Genomic DNA, 19,197 nt, shown 5'->3' with positions numbered 1-19,197 from the left:
AAGTAATAACTACCCCCAAGTAAGTGTTTAAAATATTGTTTAAAAAGTGAGTTTAGGCCAGGTGCAGTGGCCAATGCCTGTAATCCCAGCACTTTGTGAGGCCGAGGCAGGTGGATCACCTGAGGTCAGGAGTTCGAGACCAGCCTGGCCAACATGGAAAAACCCCGTCTCTACTCAAAATACAAAAAAAAAAAAAAATTAGCCCCGCGTGCTGGTGTGCGCCTGTAATCCCAGCTACTAGGGAGGCTGAGGCAGGAGAATTGCTTGAACCTGGGAGGTGGAGGTTGCAGTGAGCCAAGGTCGCGCCACTGCACTCCAGCCTGGGCGACAGAGCAATATTCCATCTCAAAAAAAAAAGTGAATATAAAATGTTTTTTAACATACTATACAAATGGGAGAAGAGAACAGTAATTCCCACAGCTTATTGACATGTAATTAGAAAGCAGTATTAATTGTTGAGTTCAACATGTGAATTTTTTCCAAAGTATGTTAATATTTCATACTGGAACCACCTTCTTACTTAACGCCATTGAAATCCCCATTCAGTTTTCAATGACCTCAAAGGTGTTTGGTTTGGAGGTGTTTTCTCAGCTGGGAAAATGCTACTCTGTTACGACATGGGGCACTATGACTTCCACTTGGATCAATGATGAAGCCCTAGTGTTTTAGCTACACATTCATCATGCATCCTAATGGGAATACAAAGACTTTGCTTCTGGAAGTTATTTGAAAACAATCTGGAGAGTTTGAAATGTGGGGCGGGGCACTTCCTCCTTCCTCTTCTGTAGAAGGGCTTCCGGATAGAATGAGTTCTGGAACAAATAGATTCCTGCCAGCTAACCTCCCTCATCCACAAAGTGTCAAGAATATAGGCCTGGGCCTGGGGAGACCTTTTCTCCTTATTTCAGGTGTTTTATAGGAACATCAACCCGTAGCAGTTGCAGTCACTCCTGTCCACAGTTTCTCTTAGGAGCTTGGAAAGCCAGCCAACTAAATAAAATCAAAGCCGTGTCAAACTTTCTCAACCTGAAACCAACTCTTTAAAAAAGTTGAACAAGCTTGGAATATGAAAATGCTTTCACAATTAAGCAGTCTAAATGAAGCTACTGTATTAATTGTGTTTCAAAGATAAATTGCTCAAAATGCAGAATTAAGCTTATAGCTAAGAACCATATGCCATCTCTTCTCCTACCTGGATACCATTAACTGTTTCTTTGCTAAACTAAATGCTTTTTAAAACGCTGTCACATCATTGTGAATTTTTTGACATTATCCTAATGATTCTATATCTGATATGCATCCAAAATTAAAATTTGTCACTAGGAAAAAAGGATCACTTTCTTCTTCTTCTTCTTTTTTTTTTTTTTTTTTTTTGAGATGGAGTTTCGCTCTTATTGCCCAGGCTGGAGTGCAATGGCATGATTTCGGCTCACTGCAACTTCCGCCTCCCAGGTTCAAGCGATTCTCCTGCCTTAGCCTCCTGAGTAGCTGGGATTACAGGCATGTGCCACCACGCCTGGCTAATTTTGTATTTTTAGTAGAGACGGGGTTTCTCCATGTTGGTCAGGCTGGTCTCGAACTCCCGACCTCAGGTGATCCACCTGCCTAGGCCTCCCAAAGTGTTGGGATTGCAGGCATGAGCCACTGCACCCGGCCTTAATTTTTGACTTGATAGAAAATACACAGAGAAAAGAAAAGGGGTATAAAAATAAAATCTTGACAGATCACCTGAGGTCAAGAGTTTGAGACCAGCCTGGCCAACATGGTGAAACTCCGTCTTTACTAAAAATACAAAAATTAGCTGGGCATGGTGGTGTGCACCTGTAATCCCAGCTACTTGGGAGGCTGAGGCAGGAGAATTGCTTGAACCCGGGAGGCGGAAGTTGTAGTGAGCCAAGATCATGCCAATGCACTCCAACCTGGGCAACAGAGCAAGACTCCATCTCAATAAATAAATAAATAAAACAAAATAAAATAAAATCTTTTCAGACAAATGATTTCTTAGGTTCGATCCAGTTAATAATGAATTTCAGCATTCCACATGAAAAAAGTGCAATGACTTGTCATTCAATAATTGATTTTTATGCTCTTTTGTATGCCTGTATGCTCCATGATAATCAATTACCTTGACTGTAAGGGTTCATTACTTAGCTACTGTTTAAGAATTTTAATGTATTTTCTTTTTCCTCTTTTTTTGGGAAGGCTGCCTTTAAAAAGGCGGACTGATAGTAATGGAAGGTAAAAAGAAAATGTTACATACCTCTCCTTTCTGTTTTATCCTAAATTTCAGATCTGCTGATAGCCATAGCATATATTTAATTTCTTCTCCAGTGAAGTTTTTTAGAGTGAGAAGGTCACGGCCCTTCAGCTGCACTTTATTTTGTAGTGGTTGTCCACACCTATAAAAAGAGATTTAAAAAGGAGAAATATGTATTTCAGAAAAAGCCCATGTACTATGGTGATTCATTGTTTTATTGTTGATAAAGCATTCTTTTTTTTCTTTTTTTTTTTTGAGACGGAGTCTCGCTCTGTCGCCCAGGCTGGAGTGCAGTGGCCGGATCTCAGCTCACTGCAAGCTCCGCCTCCCGGGTTCACGCCATTCTCCTGCCTCAGCCTCCCGAGTAGCTGGGACTACAGGCACCCACCACCTCGCCCGGCTAGTTTTTTGTATTTTTTTAGTAGAGACGGGGTTTCACCGTGTTAGCCAGGATGGTCTCGATCTCCCGACCTCGTGATCCGCCCGTCTCGGCCTCCCAAAGTGCTGGGATTACAGGCTTGAGCCACCAAGCCCGGCCTTTTTTTTTTTTTTTTTTTTGAGACAGGGTCTCACTCTGTGGCCCAGGCTGGAGTGTGGGACAATCTAAGTTCACTGCAGCCTCTGCCTCCCAGGTTCAAGGGATTCTCCTGCCTCAGCCACCCAAGTAGCTGAAACTACAAGCACACGCCACCAAGCCCGGCTAATTTTTGTATTTTTACTAGAGACGGGGTTTCTCCATGGTGACCATGCTGGTCTGGAACTCCTGAGCTCAAGTGATCCGCCCACCTTGGTCACTTGATAAAGCATAGCAAATGCTTTATCTTTTTATTCTTTTTAAAGCACAGCAAATCACATATAACCTCATGTGTCTCTGCGAAGTGTTAATGCATTGAAATTTGATATGGCCATCGTTTATATTTTATATGTCCAGTATTTTGGATGTTTGACAGAAAAAAAAAAAGAATTTGCAAAAAGAGATTGAATTCTTATTTGTTTGAAATAGCCACATGAGTGGCTTTGTCACTTACTAGTCATACAACCTAGAGCAATTTACTTACCCACTCTCTGCTTCTAAATTTCTCACCTAGAAAATTACTATACTAATCTTATAGAGTTGTTGTGAAGATAAAATTATTTAATACATGTAAAGCAGACATTGTCTGGAATATAATAAGCATTTGATAACTTTTAGCTATTATTATCAAAATCATTAGGCTGTACAAGCAGCATGTGTAATGCACAATAGAAAATAATTTCGTATTTTCCCCCTACTGTCCTTCAAATCTGTTCTTGGGGCTTGTTCTTTTTATCCCTGGATGAAAATACAATGGACACTGTAGCTTTTCTACTAACTCAGAAAAATACAAAAAGCCCTCTGCTTATTTTACTACCTCAAAGAGTCTCAGTAGAATAACATGTAACAAAAATATGATAATAATAATAGTGATTAAAAAAAAAACTTAAGAAATTTACTGCAGGTTAACACCTTTTCCCTTCCAGCTTATGCCTGATTAAAGCTGGCCTCCTCTATGGGGAAAGAGGGGTCAGTGTGCTATTTCCTCTGTTTCCTTCCTTTCAGTTCCTCGAAGTGAAGCCAAGGGAAGATGAGGAGTTAAGAGCCAGCAAAAACCTGGTTCTGCTCTAGCAATCTAGCATTGGTGCAGGTGTTTCAAACACCTGACTCTCTTGTGGAGTGTTTTTGGAGGTCCTTTGGAGAACCCCCCCTTATCATTAGGAATTGCTCATAGCAGTCTTTGATGCAGACAATTACATTTCCTCTGGCATCCAAGGGAACACATCCAGCCTCTATTTTGCTGAGATTTCCCCCACCCCTCCAGGAGGTCTCTTGGTCATGATCTGAAACAATACCATGCTGGGTTTTTTTTTTCTCATTCCCTATTGGTTCACGGGAAGGTCTCCACGTTCTTTGCTCTAACAAGTGTCAGGTCCATCCTAGTACAGACTCCATCTTGTTCTGCTATCAGAACAGCTAACTAGCCTGTCCTCCTTACTTTAAATTTCTCAGGTATCGTCCTGACATCAGTTTACTGTGGACCCTAGTGGAGCCATTTCCTTGGGCTTGAAGTGAAGGAAGAGTATCCCCTTCATGGGGGAGAGGGCATATGATACACAATAGAAACACTCTCTATAAATTATCTTCTAATTTCCAACCCCTTTCTTGGTTTCTGCAACACATTTTATAAGCTGAAGGGGGTACCCAAGGGATTCCAAACTGAATTTTGTCTATTTCCTTTGCAATTCCATTTGTAGTGGTCTAGCATCTCACTTTAGAATGAGAGAAGAATCAGTATCTACTGGGCCTGGGCCTGGCCAGAAACCAAAACTGGAAAATATTGATTTTAACATTTTGTTATATTGTTATGACAATAATTGTTATTTGCGGTAATCAGTCTGTAAAATAAGCATCATTTTTCTCTCATCATTCCCAGTGTCATCTGTGTTTAACAATAATTGGTATTTTCTACCATTCGAAATCATAAATAGCCAAAGGCAAATTGTGGTTCACCACGTGTACTAAACATTAATTTTACTAGAAGTAAAATAACCATCACAAAATGATCATGCTGTAATTCTAACCTAATAAGAGAGCTTGTGCTACTTGGGATGAAGAGTTAATCATCTGTTGGGATTTATGGAGGCCTTTTTGCAATGGTAATAAACTTATAGGTGGGAAAATCACAAATTCACTCAATTTGTTGTTTCCACTGCATGATGTCAGTAACTTAGACAAGTGAATATTGCACTACATATGTTTCTTGCAGAGTTGATTGGTTCATTTAATGTTCAGTAGGTGAATAGATATTTTTCGGTAGACACTTTGTGAGACTGAGCCCTTTAGAGGTCTAGTTAGTAGGGAAGATAATTTCCATAAGGATTGAGAGTTTCTGGGTTGGTTGGCTAATTGGTTGATTGACTGATTTTTTTTTTTTTTTTTTTTTTTGAGACGCAGTCTTGCTCTGTCACCCAGGCTGGAGTACAGTGACATGATCTCGGCTCATTGCAGCCTCCACCTCCTGGGTTGAAGCGATTCTTGTGCCTCAGCCTCCTGACTAGCTGGGATTACAGGCACCTGCCACCACACCCAGCTAATTTTTTGTATTTTTAGTAGAGACGGGGTTTCATCATGTTGGCCATGCTAATCTCAAACTCCTGAGCACAAATGATCTGCCCACCTCAACCTCCCAAAGTGCTGGGATTACAGGTGTGAGCCACCGCACCTAGCCAATTGACTGATTTAATCTAAGACATTAGTGACATATTCAACTACAAACAGAAATTACTGTTTTCAGCTTATATGTGGAAACAAAATTTTGATTAACATTCCTATTTCAAAGATGTATTATTGTCTTTGACTTTTAAAAATATGTGAATCGTAGGCTCTCCAAATGGAAATTTCTTTAAAGCAGTGGTCCTCAACTTTTCAGTACGTACCTCTAACAGTAAAAAATTTTAAACATGGATTCATAATGTATGTTTTGTTTGTTTATATGTGCTGCTATACTAAAAGATTATGTACATAACAAAACATAAACAAAAATAAAAATTTAAAAAGTTTGGACTAAAAAGAATCAAATATTTTATTTTATTTTATTTTATTTATTTTTGAGACGGAGTTTCGCTCTGTCACCCATGCTGGAGTGCAGTGGCGTGATCTTGGCTCACTGCAACCTCTGCCTCCCGGGTTCACACCATTCTCCTGCCTCAGCCTCCCGAGTAGCTGGGACTACAGGCATGTGCCACCACGCCCGGCTAGTTTTTGTATTTTTAGTAGAGACGGGGTTTCACCATGTTGGCCAGGCTGGTCTCGAACTCCTGACCTCAGGTGATCCACCCGCCTCAGCCTCCCAATGTGCTGGGAATACAGCACGTGAGCCACCACGCCAGGCCAAGAACCAAATATTTTAAAAATAAGTTTGTAGATATACAAAGACATTTTGCTGGCTAAAGAAGTTTCTAGACAGCCCTTCATTTTCTTCCTTCTACTGAAACCCTAGTAAAATGCTTACACAACTGTGCCCAATATCTCCATCGTAGTCAGCAATTTGATAACTTTGGAAGTAAGGCATTTAGGCAGAAAATTTGTATTTACATACAAATTTTGGTTATGTGTTTTCTTCTGATAATATTAATTAGTAATAATATTAAGCAACACTTGGAATACCAAGTACTGATAATGTTAAGGAGTAAACACTGACTAATATTCATGCATTTTTCAGGGTCAACTGAAATCTTCTGGGGATTGTAAAACAGATTTGCATATGTGGCCTGAAATGAAGGCACGGCAGCTTAACCTTTCTCAATTCACAGTTAGGGCAGATTTGAAAATACTTTTCTTCTGGAATAAGATCCAAGCAACATAAAATTACAGAAAATAAACCTTCTTGACTCCATGTCTTACAATAACACATTAATATTCCTTGGCTTAAGACTTCCTCTAATATTATTTTAAAAGGGGAAGAATCCTTCGCTGGAAAACCCCACTCCCTCTGTTTCAAGGAATTTGGGAAACATCACTGTAGCTGTTGAACTCACATCCATCAACCACAGGAAAAACCACTCATGAACTAATTTTGAGGCTTTCAGTTTTTTGCCTTGAGTAAAACATTTTACTCAGACTCCTGGTTATTTTGGAGCCCACAAAAGCTGAGTCTCCAAACTGCTATACTTAAAGGATTCAATACTGTCCCCTATTCTCAGCCTCTGCGGGATTTTGTTGTGTGCTCTCACTTCTGAATGCTCACAAGACTACAGGTTTTATTTAAGAGAATGTCGTAGATCTTAGAATTGTGTCGTTCTTGTTGAATCTCAGAGAAATAGAAGTGGAAATGAAAATTTTGCAAAGAACTAAACTTTTTCTCCCCAGTTTCCATAAAAGGAAACAGGAAAGAGGAGGACCAAGAATACCTTACCTTTTACTACTCCAAAAGCTCCAACTTCCAGTTCTTATTATCCCCAGTAGAAGACAAGACTGGAGGAAGTAACAAGTTTCTGGGGCTTCCTCAGCTTTTGTCCTACATACTTAGAAGTTTCTAAGTTGGAGGTGAAATTAAGCTTGTAGTTAGGGTTAGGGTTAATGTTCTGCTGTGGGTTTGCGTCGTGAGATGCTGCTGTTTCTATTTCTCCACTGACAGAAGATTTGAATATAAAGGTAGAAAGAACACACAAACATCCTGCTTGAACCTTTCCTTTTTGTCAAGGCCTTTGATTTTCAAATGTATATAGAACAGAAACTTTTATTTCAATATTTTTCCCTTGGACTACAAGTGATCGGAAAAATCTCTCTTTCTGACTCTAGACTTTCCATGGCAGCAGCTGATAATGTTGCCCGCACTCTTGCTGCCCTCAAATCACATCTCCAATAAATGTTAGCAGACAACCTTCCCCCACCCCAGAGTTTCCTTGTGCCCCTTTGTGTTTTTGTTTGCTGGTTGGTTTTGCAGTAAGGACACTTAACATGAGATCTAGTCTCCTAATAAATTTTGAACTGCACAACGCCATATTGTTAACTATAGGCACTAAGTTGAACAGCAGATCTCTAGAATTTATTCATCTAGAATAATAGAAAGTTTATATCCATAGAAAAACTCCCCATTTCCCCCACTCCCAACTTCTGACAATTGGTATTGTCTGATGTTTTAAATTAGAATCTATGAGTTTGGCTATTTTTGATTCTTATATAAGTAAAATCATGTCGTATTTGTCCTTCCTGGCTTATTTCACTTAGCATAATGTCCTCCAAAGTTTTTTTTTTTTTTTTTTTTTTTAAATAACACAGGCAGTTTTTAATTTGCATGGTAGTGTGTGGGACTGTGAATAGCCATTAAATCTGAAACCATGCAAAGTAACCTTAATATTTAGCGGGAAAACTGTAATTGTTCTGTGACTTTTAAAAAATTGTCAGAACATTAAAAACTTTTATTGTCAGCTATAAATGTGTAGGGAAGTGAAAAATAGTAAAACTGATGTATTTTTTAGTACAATGCAATTTAAAACATTAGAAGCATTGAGAATTATAGTGTTTTATTTCCTTGTAAAACTCTATCAAGAGTAATTTGAACAGTGCTTGCTTTCTCATCATAGAACTTATGGTATAGAGCAAGCATCTTTTCTATGTTGTGATAAACTGTCATAATTCTTTCTAAGTTTGGATAAACTTTTAACATTTTCCTTTGCACTTTGAACACTGTGTAATATCTCTGAGAGTTCCTTTAATGTGAAGTGTTTTGCTGGTGTTACTTCCCCTGGGACATCTTCATCCTTTTTGTCACAACCACTTTCTGCAGTTATGTCAATAACTTTATCTTCACTAAGTTCCTCTGGCTGTATATCTACAGTCTCTCAAACAGCAGCAGGGTAACAATCACATAATCAGCTGTTTCTTCCATAACTCGATTTACATTCAATTCAAATTTAACTTCCACTGCTATCACTTTTTTTTTTTTTTTAACGGAGTCTCACTCTGTCGTCCAGGCTAGAGCGCAGTGGTGCAATCTCAGCTCACCACAACCTCTGTCTCCCGGGTTCAAGCGATTCTCCTGCCTAAGCCTCCCAAGCAGCTGGGATTACAGACGTCTGCCACCAGGCCCAGCTAGTTTTTGTATTTTTTAGTAGAGACGGAGTTTCGTCATGTTGACCAGCCTGGTCTTGAACTCCTGACCTCAGGTGATCCCCCCGCCTCAGCCTCCCAAAGTCACTTTTTATTTCTCTGCTGCACTTTCATGTACTGCACTGTCATTATCCATTTTTGTAAAATGTCCATGGGTTTATCACTGGGAGAAAAGGAGGCAGCACAGCTATACTCTTTGCTGTCTGTATGCAAACTGTATGACAGATGCACAGTGACCAATCACCAACAGACTTTAAAAGAAGTGATGTAATTGGTCACTGATCATGATGTGCTGTGTATGTATTAGTTACATGGTGATTTGTAGACTGAAGAGTTAGCAATGAAGTTTTTGCTTTATGAATTACTTATAATTAATATGCCACGATGACTGAAATTTGAACTGTGTTCGTAGTGGCCTAGTGTTATTAACTAAACTGTGGTAATTGAAATTTGTTCACGTTGGGATCTTGCAAAGGAAGGGCTGCCTGTACTCCAAAAGTTTTCCGATCACAGGACTCTGATATACCATTCCCTCTGTCCAGAACACTCCTCAGTTCTCAAAGCTGGCTCCTTCTCATTCTCAGGCTGTAAGCTTAAATATCACCTCCTAAGAGATTCCTTTCCTGACTCTACTGTCTAAGTAGTCTTCACTTTACCTTCATTTTGTTTGTAATACTTATCACAATTTTAACATAGATTTATGTGTTTATTTATTGCTTACTTTTACTCTTCTCACTGGATTACATATGATCCACAAATAGCAGAGACCTTTCCTGTTTTATTCACTAATATATACCCAGTGCTTAGTACAGTGCTTGGAATATAGTAAGCATTCAATAAATATTTCTTAAGGAAATGAATAAATGATAATAGGTCTTCAGGGCAAAAGTAAATCTATTTGTATAAGAAAGAATTCAGGCCAGGCGTGGTGGCTTATACCTGTAATCCCACTTTGGGAGGCTGAGGCGGGCGGATCACTTGAGGTCAGGAGTTCTAGACCAGCCTGGCCAACATGGTGAAACCCCATCTCTACTACAAATACAAAAAATTAGCCGGACGTGGTGGCAGGTACCTGTAATCCCAGCTACTCCTTGGGAGGCTGGGGCAGGAACCCTGGAGGCAGAGGTTGCAGTAAGCTGAGATCGCGCCATTGATTGCACTCTAGCCTGGGTGACAAGAGTGAAACTCCATCTCAAAAAAAAAAAAAAAAAAAAAAAAAATAGAAAGAAAGAATTAATTCCTAGCAGATTTCTGGGATGAATATCGAAAGACTTGTCATGATGGAGTTTCAACATCCTGACCAAGTTCTGATGATAAGAAAAGACATAGGCCAGGTGCAGAGGAGAGAAAACAGTGCACTTTGATTATTCACAATGTCAAAACTTAAAATGAATGCCTTTTAAAAACATCACTTCAGCCGGGCGTGGTGGCTCATGCCTGTAATCCCAGCACTCTGGGAGGCTGAGGCGGGGGGATCACCTGATGTCAGGAGTTCGAGACCAGCCTGACCAATATGATGAAATCCCGTCTCTACTAAAAGTATAAAAAATTAGCCGGACGTGGTGGCGGGGGGCCTGTAATCCCAGCTACTCGGGAGGTTGAGGCAGGAGAATCGCTTGAACCCGGAAGGCGGAGGTTGCAGTGAGCCAAGATGGTGCCATTGCACTCCAGTCTGGGCAACAAGAAGGAAACTCCATCTCAGAAAAAAAAAAAAAAAAAAAAGACAAAATGTATGTTGTAGGAAGAGCAAATATGGGGTATGGTCCAGGCTGAACACAAGGCCTGAAAATCACGGAGGATAATTAACTGTGGCCTAGTGTGTTGCTAAAGCTGAAATTCCCTAGAGCCCCACCACTCTGGTATAGTATTTGCACTACTGGGAACAATGGTTGGACATATGTATGTGAAACAAGAGTGGACTAATCTTGGATCCTAAGCACGGCACTGTGAGTCAAGGGCCAAAACCTGGAAAACTGGTAAGAACACCTCATGGGGCCAGTGTTTGCTCATATCACCATGAAGACTGAGCTGGAAGTACGGTAACAGTGGACTACACTGATACTTTGGTTCTTTCTTGCCACAAACTCCTTTTGGACAGACTAACTTGTCAGGGTTCTTAGGGACAAAAGCAGTAGAGAGGTAGATACTGTATATCTGGTCATACCAGCGTCTGGGGGCTTGAGCGATTAACTAGAATTTCTTTTAAAATTGCACCACAGCTGGCCAGGTGCGGTGGTGGCTCACGCTTGTAATCCCAGCACTTTGGGAGGCTGAGGCGGGTGGATCACCTGAGGTCAGGAGTTTGAGACCCGCCTGACCAACATGGTGAAACCTCATCTCTACTAAAAATGCAAAAATTAGCTGGGCATGGTGGCAGACGCCTGTAATCCCAGCTACTCGGGAGGCTGAGGCAGGAGAATCACTTGAACTCGGGAGGCGAAGGTTGCGGTGAGCTGAGATTGCGCCATTGCACTCCAACCTGGGAGACAGAGCAAGACTTCATCTCAAAAAAAAAAAAAAAAAAAAAAAAAAAAATTCCACCACAGCTAGTGAAGGGGGGTTATGCTGTTTATACCACTGAAATATCATTAGAGTGGTCACCACCTTTTTCAATTCCATCCAGGAGGTAGGGCAGGAAATATTAGCTTGGGAAAAAGAGCTGTTTTTCATAGATATCAAAAACTAACCAGGAAAATTTATCACTGGAAGGAAAGCAAATACAATGGTCCCAGTTTAAATTCCTATCCTGTTTACTCTCTCCTCATAGACCTCCCCTTGGCTTCAAAATGGAGTTGCCACACCTCTTTCCTAAGCTACATAAAAATTAGAAGAGTTCCACAATTGTACCACATTAAGACAGTTCTGACATAACGCCTCCTTTTTTTTTTTTCTGGTCTGTATCAAGCATTTTCTTGCTTTTGAGTGAAAAAGCAAGCTTGAATTAGCCAGGTAAGACTGCTGGCATCAGTGGCTATTAAGTTCCCCTAGAGACCTCATTCTTCAATAGGAGGCAGCCTGCTCTGGTTCACAAGCACCAGAACCAGGGCCAAATGCATTATTCGAGTCTCCTGTAAAATGCTTGCTTTTCTTGTACCAAAGTATACAAGAAGTAAATCAGAGTAAACAAGAAATCTCCTTGGTACACCAGACATAAACCACATTATTATTCTTCAGCCTGCACCTAAGAGGGAGGATACAATGTTGTAGCAAACAATGAGAAGCACGTACAAATATTCCATCAAAACTGTCACTGCAGTCTGGTCAGAGCCAGAGCCCTTGAAAAAGGCAAGACTAGTTCCTTATATTCATTTTATTCCTTGAAAAATAATTACAGAGATTTTTTAACCCCAAATCACTGAATGCTAAGAAGCTAAGCCAAGGTAATAAGAGATCCTTGTATTAACTTTACCCAAATATCTTCCTAGCTACAAAATGGAAGAGTATTCGCTACTGGCAGAATGAAGCCTTTCATTGCTAGTGTCTGCATTTTCCAGCTCTGGTAAACTGGGGGGTGGGAGATACTTGGACGTATTCCCTGGTATAATTGTATTTTATTGGAAGAGAAAGTGCTTGATTTGAGTAAAATGTGGTCAGTCAGAAACTGATTTTGCCAGAGTAGGAAAAAATTCAGTGTTAAATGATACTCTGATCCCCATGGACAATTTGAGATAAAGACTTTAACTTCTGGAGATGTAAGAAGGGGCCAATGGGCCTTATGGCTGAGGTTTTTATGTTTCTTTAACCTTGCATTAATGCAAGAGCTAAGGCATGTTTTCTTATGTATGTTTTTTTTCTTTATTGAGATATTCTGACTGTACCTTAAAAAGGATATTAGGCAAAAAGGTAGATTGGCCAACTTGATCAATTTGAAGGCATCAAAGTAATATAAGCAGTGAAATGAAAAGAGCAGTGCCTTTAAATATTTGTAGTCCTAGTTCAACCCAGATTTAGGAATAAACAATGGCCTTTGGAAGGTTATTTGCCATCTCGAGCCTCAATTCTTCATCTGAAAATTTAAGAAAGTGAACGAAATCAGCGATTCTCTTTGTCTATGTCTTCCCCACACTCATGAAGTTTGTAAACTGGAGCCACTTAAATTTTCAGTGGCCTGACTTTAATTATATCCCTTTCTTTCCTTCTCAGAAAGGCATATTAGAAGGCATGCAAGCCGGGCGCGGTGGCTCAAGCCTGTAATCCCAGCACTTTGGGAGGCCGAGACGGGCGGATCACGAGTTCAGGAGATCGAGACCATCCTGGCTAACACGGTGAAACCCCGTCTCTACTAAAATACAAAAAAAAAAATTAGCCGGGCGAGGTGGCGGGCGCCTGTACTCCTAGCTACTCGGGAGGCTGAGGCAGGAGAATGGCGTGAACCCGGGAGGCGGGGCTTGCAGTGAGCTGAGATCCGGCCACTGCACTCCAGCCTGGGCAACAGAGCTAGACTCCGTCTCAAAAAAAAAAAAAAAAAAAAAAAAAAAAAAAGAAGGCATGCAAGAGAAAGGAGCTGTATTTTCACACACACACAAAAAACCTTGCAGTGATCCCACTGATGTGAAAAAACTCACAAATTATTTCCAAATTTATTCTTATTAACAATAACAATAATAATGTATTAATAAAAGTTTACTTGAAACCCTCCTCACCGTTGCCACATACCCATATGTGATATAAATTATTGATAGAGACAGGAGGCAGCCAAGGGACCCCCACCCCGCAACCCCCAGCAAAATCCCAACTTCAAGCCTAAAACAGCCTGTAGGCTGAAAAACAGGACTGCCTGTCCTGGATGAGACCCGCCCTTTCCACTCACTCCCCTGACTGATTCTTTCTGAATAATGCCCACCTTCACACTGGGAGGACAGGGTGGGGCCTTGGGGAAGTTCGCACTGCAGCGGTTGGAGATGGGAGGAGCCGGGCCTCTCCTGTTCCGGTGTGGTAACCTGGTATTCAGTCTGTGAGATGGGGGCCTGTTAACAGGAACCCCTCTGGCTTTGCTGAGTTTTTTCCTTTTCACCCAATAAATTCCGCTCCCCCTCACCCTTCAAAGTGTCTGTGAGTCTAACTTTTCCTGGTCGTGTGAAAAGAACTCAGTTTTTTCTACAACGTTATTATCGATCACTGAATGACTAGCCGTTTCTAAGATACCTTAGATCATTAATAGTCTAAAATTGTGAAACTTCTCCTTATCTGAAAATTGAAGAATTCAGATAAAGGCTAACTTTCTGCAGACCTACTATTAAAGGTCTGGAAACCTGAAGCTGCCAAAAATCAGTGGCTTATTTTATCTAAGTTAAATTACTAAATTACTAAAAATAGACTAGGAAACAAATTCCCCTGTTGGCCAAGGAAAACATCATGACCTCATTCAACTTTTGGTCCCATCTCTTATATGATTTTCTGAAGTGAAGTGATTTTTTTTTTTTTTTTTTTTTTGAGACAGAGTCTTACTCTGTCACCCAGGCTGGAGTGCATTGGTGCGATCTCAGCTCACTGCAACCTCCACCTCCCAGGTTCAAGTGATTCTTCTGCTTCAACCTCCTGAGTAGCTGGGACTACAGGTGCATGCCACCAGGCCCAGTTTTTTTTGTTGTTGTTGTTGTTTTTTTTTTTTTTTTTTTTGGTATTTTTATTAGAGACAGGGTTTCGCCATGCTGGCCAAACTAGTCTCGAACTCCTGACCTCAGGTGATCCACCCACCTCGGCCTCCCAAAGTGCAGGGATTACAGGCGTAAGCCACTGCGCCCAGCTGAAGTGATGTTTTTAAAAGGCATTCATTTTAAGTTTTGACATTGTGAATAATCAAAGTCCACTGTTTTCTCTCCTCTATTCGAGAACATGAATGTCTTATAATCACGTTGTCTGGATGTCCACGTGCGTATGGATGGGCAAGTGTGAGAGACGGGGGAACATAATGAGTTATGTGAGCCCTTATAGAGGTCTGGAATGAAATACCTGAGAACTCGTCACCTCTGGCTTCAATCCATAACCTCCACAGAATTGGGTGGCTTAGCTCAATATTCTCTGAAGAAATTTCTATTTGTGAGATGAGATGGAACTGCACTTACAAATTAGTCTTTTCTGATCAAGAGATTTTTTTTTTAGTGGTTTCTTAAAAAGCTCTCAATGGTTTCCTTAATAGGCAACAAATCACAGGACATTCTCTATTATCCAAACACAGCAAGGCTTTATTTAGAGCCTTGTTTACGACATGGAAAGCCTGTGAATTGGGTTTTTTCAGCAGTCTTGGTTTCTGATCCTATCGATTTTGTTTAAAAAAATTTAACTGACTCAAAGTGATTGATCCAGGGGCTGTGTGGATGGTTTCAGCCTCATTTAAGCTATTATTTTATCATGTCCATGGCGATATGACTGCTCACTTCAAAACTGCGATTCCTATTTTGTGGCACTATCACACTCTAACCACATATTTCCTATTACTCTGGAGTGTAAACTCACGTGGTATGTTACATAATAAGGGCCCTCCACCTTTCCCAAGAGATGTGGGAGAAAAAAATCACTTAAATCCCCGTGAAAGGCTGAAAATCAAAGTAAAAATACAGAACAGTCAGAGCTGACAGGGAGTTTTTCTCTGTTGTTGAGGGCTTTGTCAAAGGTTATAGGTCTTGTGGGAGATGAGAAACTCTGAATTTATCTAGCTGATAAGGTAGTGCAACTAACCAATAGAGTAGGAAAGAAAAATACCTACGCCACGTGAGAATGCATGTCGAAACCATGTCAACATTATCTCATTTTTCAATTGAGACTCACGCTATTGACTTTCTAACAACATGGGTGACTCCAGGCTTTCACACTTTCAAATAGAAAGTTTGGATTTGGGCTGATTTAGCCATACTTTTGCCCCAGCCCCCATTCACTGTGAGAAATAGCTCGCCAGGATTTTCGGAAATGTAGTCTGGCTACTGGATATAGACAGTAGTGTATCAGTAAATACAAAAAAAAAAAAAAAAAAAAAAAAAAAAAAAAAAAAATCCAACTATTTTGAAGAGGTTTTACTTGCAAAATTTAATCCGTAATAATTATTTTAAAAATCAATTATCACTATAATTATCAAAGAACAGTATAAGTTTAAGTTCCAGGCTTTGGTTATTCATTCAGTTGGGTGTTTTCAACTCAGTGATGATTCCTTGTTAAAAACTGTAGAATAAAATTTCATCATCTTTTTTATCTGATATAACTCAGTGTAATGGAATACTAAAATAAATAATGAACATTGGTCTGTCACTTTTTAGGTTTCATGTACATTATCTCACTGATTATCACTAGACTATGAATTCATGTAGCTGGAGTGAAGTGTGTTTTTACGTTATTTACCACTGTATCTCCAACTCCTTGATAGGGCATGGCACAAAGTAGATGTTCAATTAATATTTGTTGAATGAATGATTGAACTACCCTGCAATGTAGTCAGAACAGGTATTATCCTTTTTTCCGTTTTATAGGTGAAACAACACTGCAGAAAAGTTTAGTGACTTGTTCAACGCCATATAGCCAGCAAGGGTGGTGCTAGGCCTTGAACCTGGTTCTTTAGACTTTTCCCCAGGTTGTTATCTGATCTAACTCTGGCACTAATTGCTAAACTCCATAATCATTCTGGGCTTTTTTTTACCTTATACTTAAAACTGGAGAAGTGAAATAATTTCAATTGAATATTTGAGCTGTCTAAGAAATAAAAATCACAATTCCTCCCAAAATAAAATAAGAGAGGGCATTATTTCATGGTTCTGAGATCTCAGCTAGGTCTAATATTATGGGCTTAATTTACAATATTATTTACAGTATCATTCTGACTTCTGAGAGCCTTATAGTCACTAAAGAAGTAGTGCTAATAATGGTGGAGTCCAGAGAACCTAGAACTATCAGCTGGTCCAGAGAAGGGATGCCCAGGGCCACTATCACAGGTCCACTTCCTAATAATAAAAGAAAACTTCAGACCAAACGCTTCTTCCTTAAGGAAGTCAGGGAGGTTGCTTTAGGTTATAAAGAGGCTCTGAAGAAATTCTATTTCATTATTAATGTGAAACTGTTCTAGAAGCTTTCTGGTAGTGATGTCTCCACCTGATGGCCTTGTTTACCCAGCTAACTCATGTCCCATGTTCCCTTCTCCTTTCCCTTCCCCACCGACACACCACACCATCTTCAACCACATGCGCAATGGTTGTAAGCAGGATGTAAACTTGTATAATGAATTCATTGGAGACAATCTGCTTTACACACGCCAGCAAGAATTTCAGGGATGGTTTTCAAACTTGTATTTTATTTAAAAATGTCATTATCCCCATCACATATAAGACTTCTTTGCAGCAGCTTTGTCAGTATTTATTAGTTGCTACTTGGAGTCTGTTTTTTCAAAGGAATGGATTAGTCTCAACACCTTAGAGTGATATATTGTTCTCTAGCAAGCCCAAATACAAGCGGAAGGCCCTGTGTAAATTACTTCCCCTAATTTCCTTCAGCCACTTGCTTGTTTAGAATGTACACAAAGGAAAGATGTCAAGAACGTTTAGTCTATTATACCCGCCATGGGCGGCTTCCCCTACAGCACACGGTGAAATCTGATTACAGAAGGACTGAGAAATGAAAGTTCCGCTGGAATTAGAGGCAGCTGTCTCAGATGAGAGTAAAGCAGAGCGTGGCACTACACTCTGCGGAAAGAGGCCTTACTGCAGAATAGAATTGTATGCATCACCATGATTCCTAAATCAAACCCAAATCTCTGACCATCACTTACCGAAAATTTCGAACCACGAAGCTGTGACCATTTCTAAAAGCTGCATTGTTCAACAGGATCCTCAGATTAAACAGCATCTTCTTTTAATAGTGAAAAGGATGATTCTATGCTCTTGAAAACTCCACAGCAAGTTAGCCAGTGGGGGCCACCTAAAAACTAAGAAATGTGTTCAGTTGCAGTGAGGGAGCAAAGGTAATATCAGCCTTCAGCTTCCTTATCAAAGTCCCCTGGTTAGAGATACTGCAGGGCAGGGTGCAGGAGCATTTGAACTTCATGCCAAACTCCACCACTGTGTATTTTTTTTGGGGGGGGAAAGAAATCCTGACTCTTTTATTGCCTGGCCTCCTCATTTTTCATAATATATTTATACTGTCACATGCATGTACAAAATCAATTGACAAGTACTCATTGAGCATATAATATATGCAAGGCACTGCAGTACTGGCTGCTGTGAAGATGCGTAGAAGTAACTCACTCAGAAAATGCAAACTGGCATTGCAAAAACACAGATGTAGATGTGACAGCCCTGAGTAGTACTATTTCCATTTATTTCACTTTTCTATCTCTAATTGCCAGTCTTTCCACAAAAACAAATACGAGTGCCCTGGAAGCTATTTTGGGGGTACAAGAAGATAGAGAAGGTATAGTAAAAAATATCTCAGTCCTGGAGCTTCCTTTGTGCCTTGCACATAAGTCTTCAATAAAGAAATAATTGCTGGCCAGGCGTGGTGGCTCATGCCTATAATACCAACACTTTGGGAGGCTGAGGCGGGCGGATCACTTGAGCCCAGGGGTTTGAGACCAGCCTGGCCAACATAGTGAATCCCTGTCTCCACTAAAAATACAAAAATTAGCTAGGCATGGTGGTGCACACCTGTAATCCCAGCTATTTGGGAGGCTGAGGCATGAGAGTTGCTTGAACCCGGGAGACAGAGGTTGCAGTGAGCCCAGATTGCACCACCGTACTCCAGCCTGGGTGACAGAGTGAGACTCTGTCTCAATAAAAAGACAGAAAGAAAAAGAAAAGAAATAGTTGCCTATTGATTCTAACAGGAGCCCACAGTCAGTACAAGTGGTAAGTGGGGATACCATATACTCCTCCCCCAGCAGCCTATTCAGATCACTAGGGGGCCATCTGCAACTTCACATTTATTCATTCATTTATCCTCAGTTATAAATCAGATGATTTGAAGTCAATTCTGTATCAGATACCGGGCTACACTGAAGTTTCAGAGAGGGAAGATGACATCACCTTTGCAGAGTTCACAGTTCAGTAAAGGTAGTATGATTTATAAACAAATATCCATAATACAAGCCTGTAGGAGAGGTCCAGACAAAATTGTCCAGCTTCATCGAAGCGGGAAACCTCTAAGGTAGGAAAGGTAGGAGGAAGGAGAGGAGAGGTCGGGGTAGGGCTGCCTCTTCTGGTCAATTTATATGACTTTAGCAAACCCAAGTAAATATTTGCCAGAAGTTTGTGGGATTCCAAAAAGTGTTAATTAAAAACCAACTATGGCCACCTCAGGAGCCGAGATGTTTGTGATGTCATAATTAATACTAGTA

At 40.3% G+C, this 19,197-nt stretch overlaps 1 protein-coding gene across 1 annotated transcript in view; it reads right to left on the bottom strand.

Annotated features, from left to right (window-relative positions):
- The window catches only part of OTC (ornithine transcarbamylase), a 77,878-nt gene extending 60,073 nt beyond the window's left edge, over window positions 1–17,805 (bottom strand). The window contains exons 1-2 of the mRNA XM_005593294.5: window positions 17,635–17,805; window positions 2,261–2,399 (exon numbers count right to left, since the gene is read on the bottom strand). Coding sequence (XP_005593351.3) covers window positions 2,261–2,399; window positions 17,635–17,711 — 216 coding nt within the window. The 5' untranslated portion in view covers window positions 17,712–17,805. The remainder of the gene's footprint in view (window positions 1–2,260; window positions 2,400–17,634) is intronic.
- Between the last annotated feature and the right edge of the window lie 1,392 nt (window positions 17,806–19,197).

This window comes from Macaca fascicularis, chromosome X (genome assembly GCF_037993035.2).
Source record: "Macaca fascicularis isolate 582-1 chromosome X, T2T-MFA8v1.1".
In the NCBI taxonomy this organism is placed as follows: domain Eukaryota; kingdom Metazoa; phylum Chordata; class Mammalia; order Primates; family Cercopithecidae; genus Macaca; species Macaca fascicularis.
Note: the sequence above shows the minus strand (reverse complement) of the source record. Positions and strands in the feature narration are given on the sequence as shown.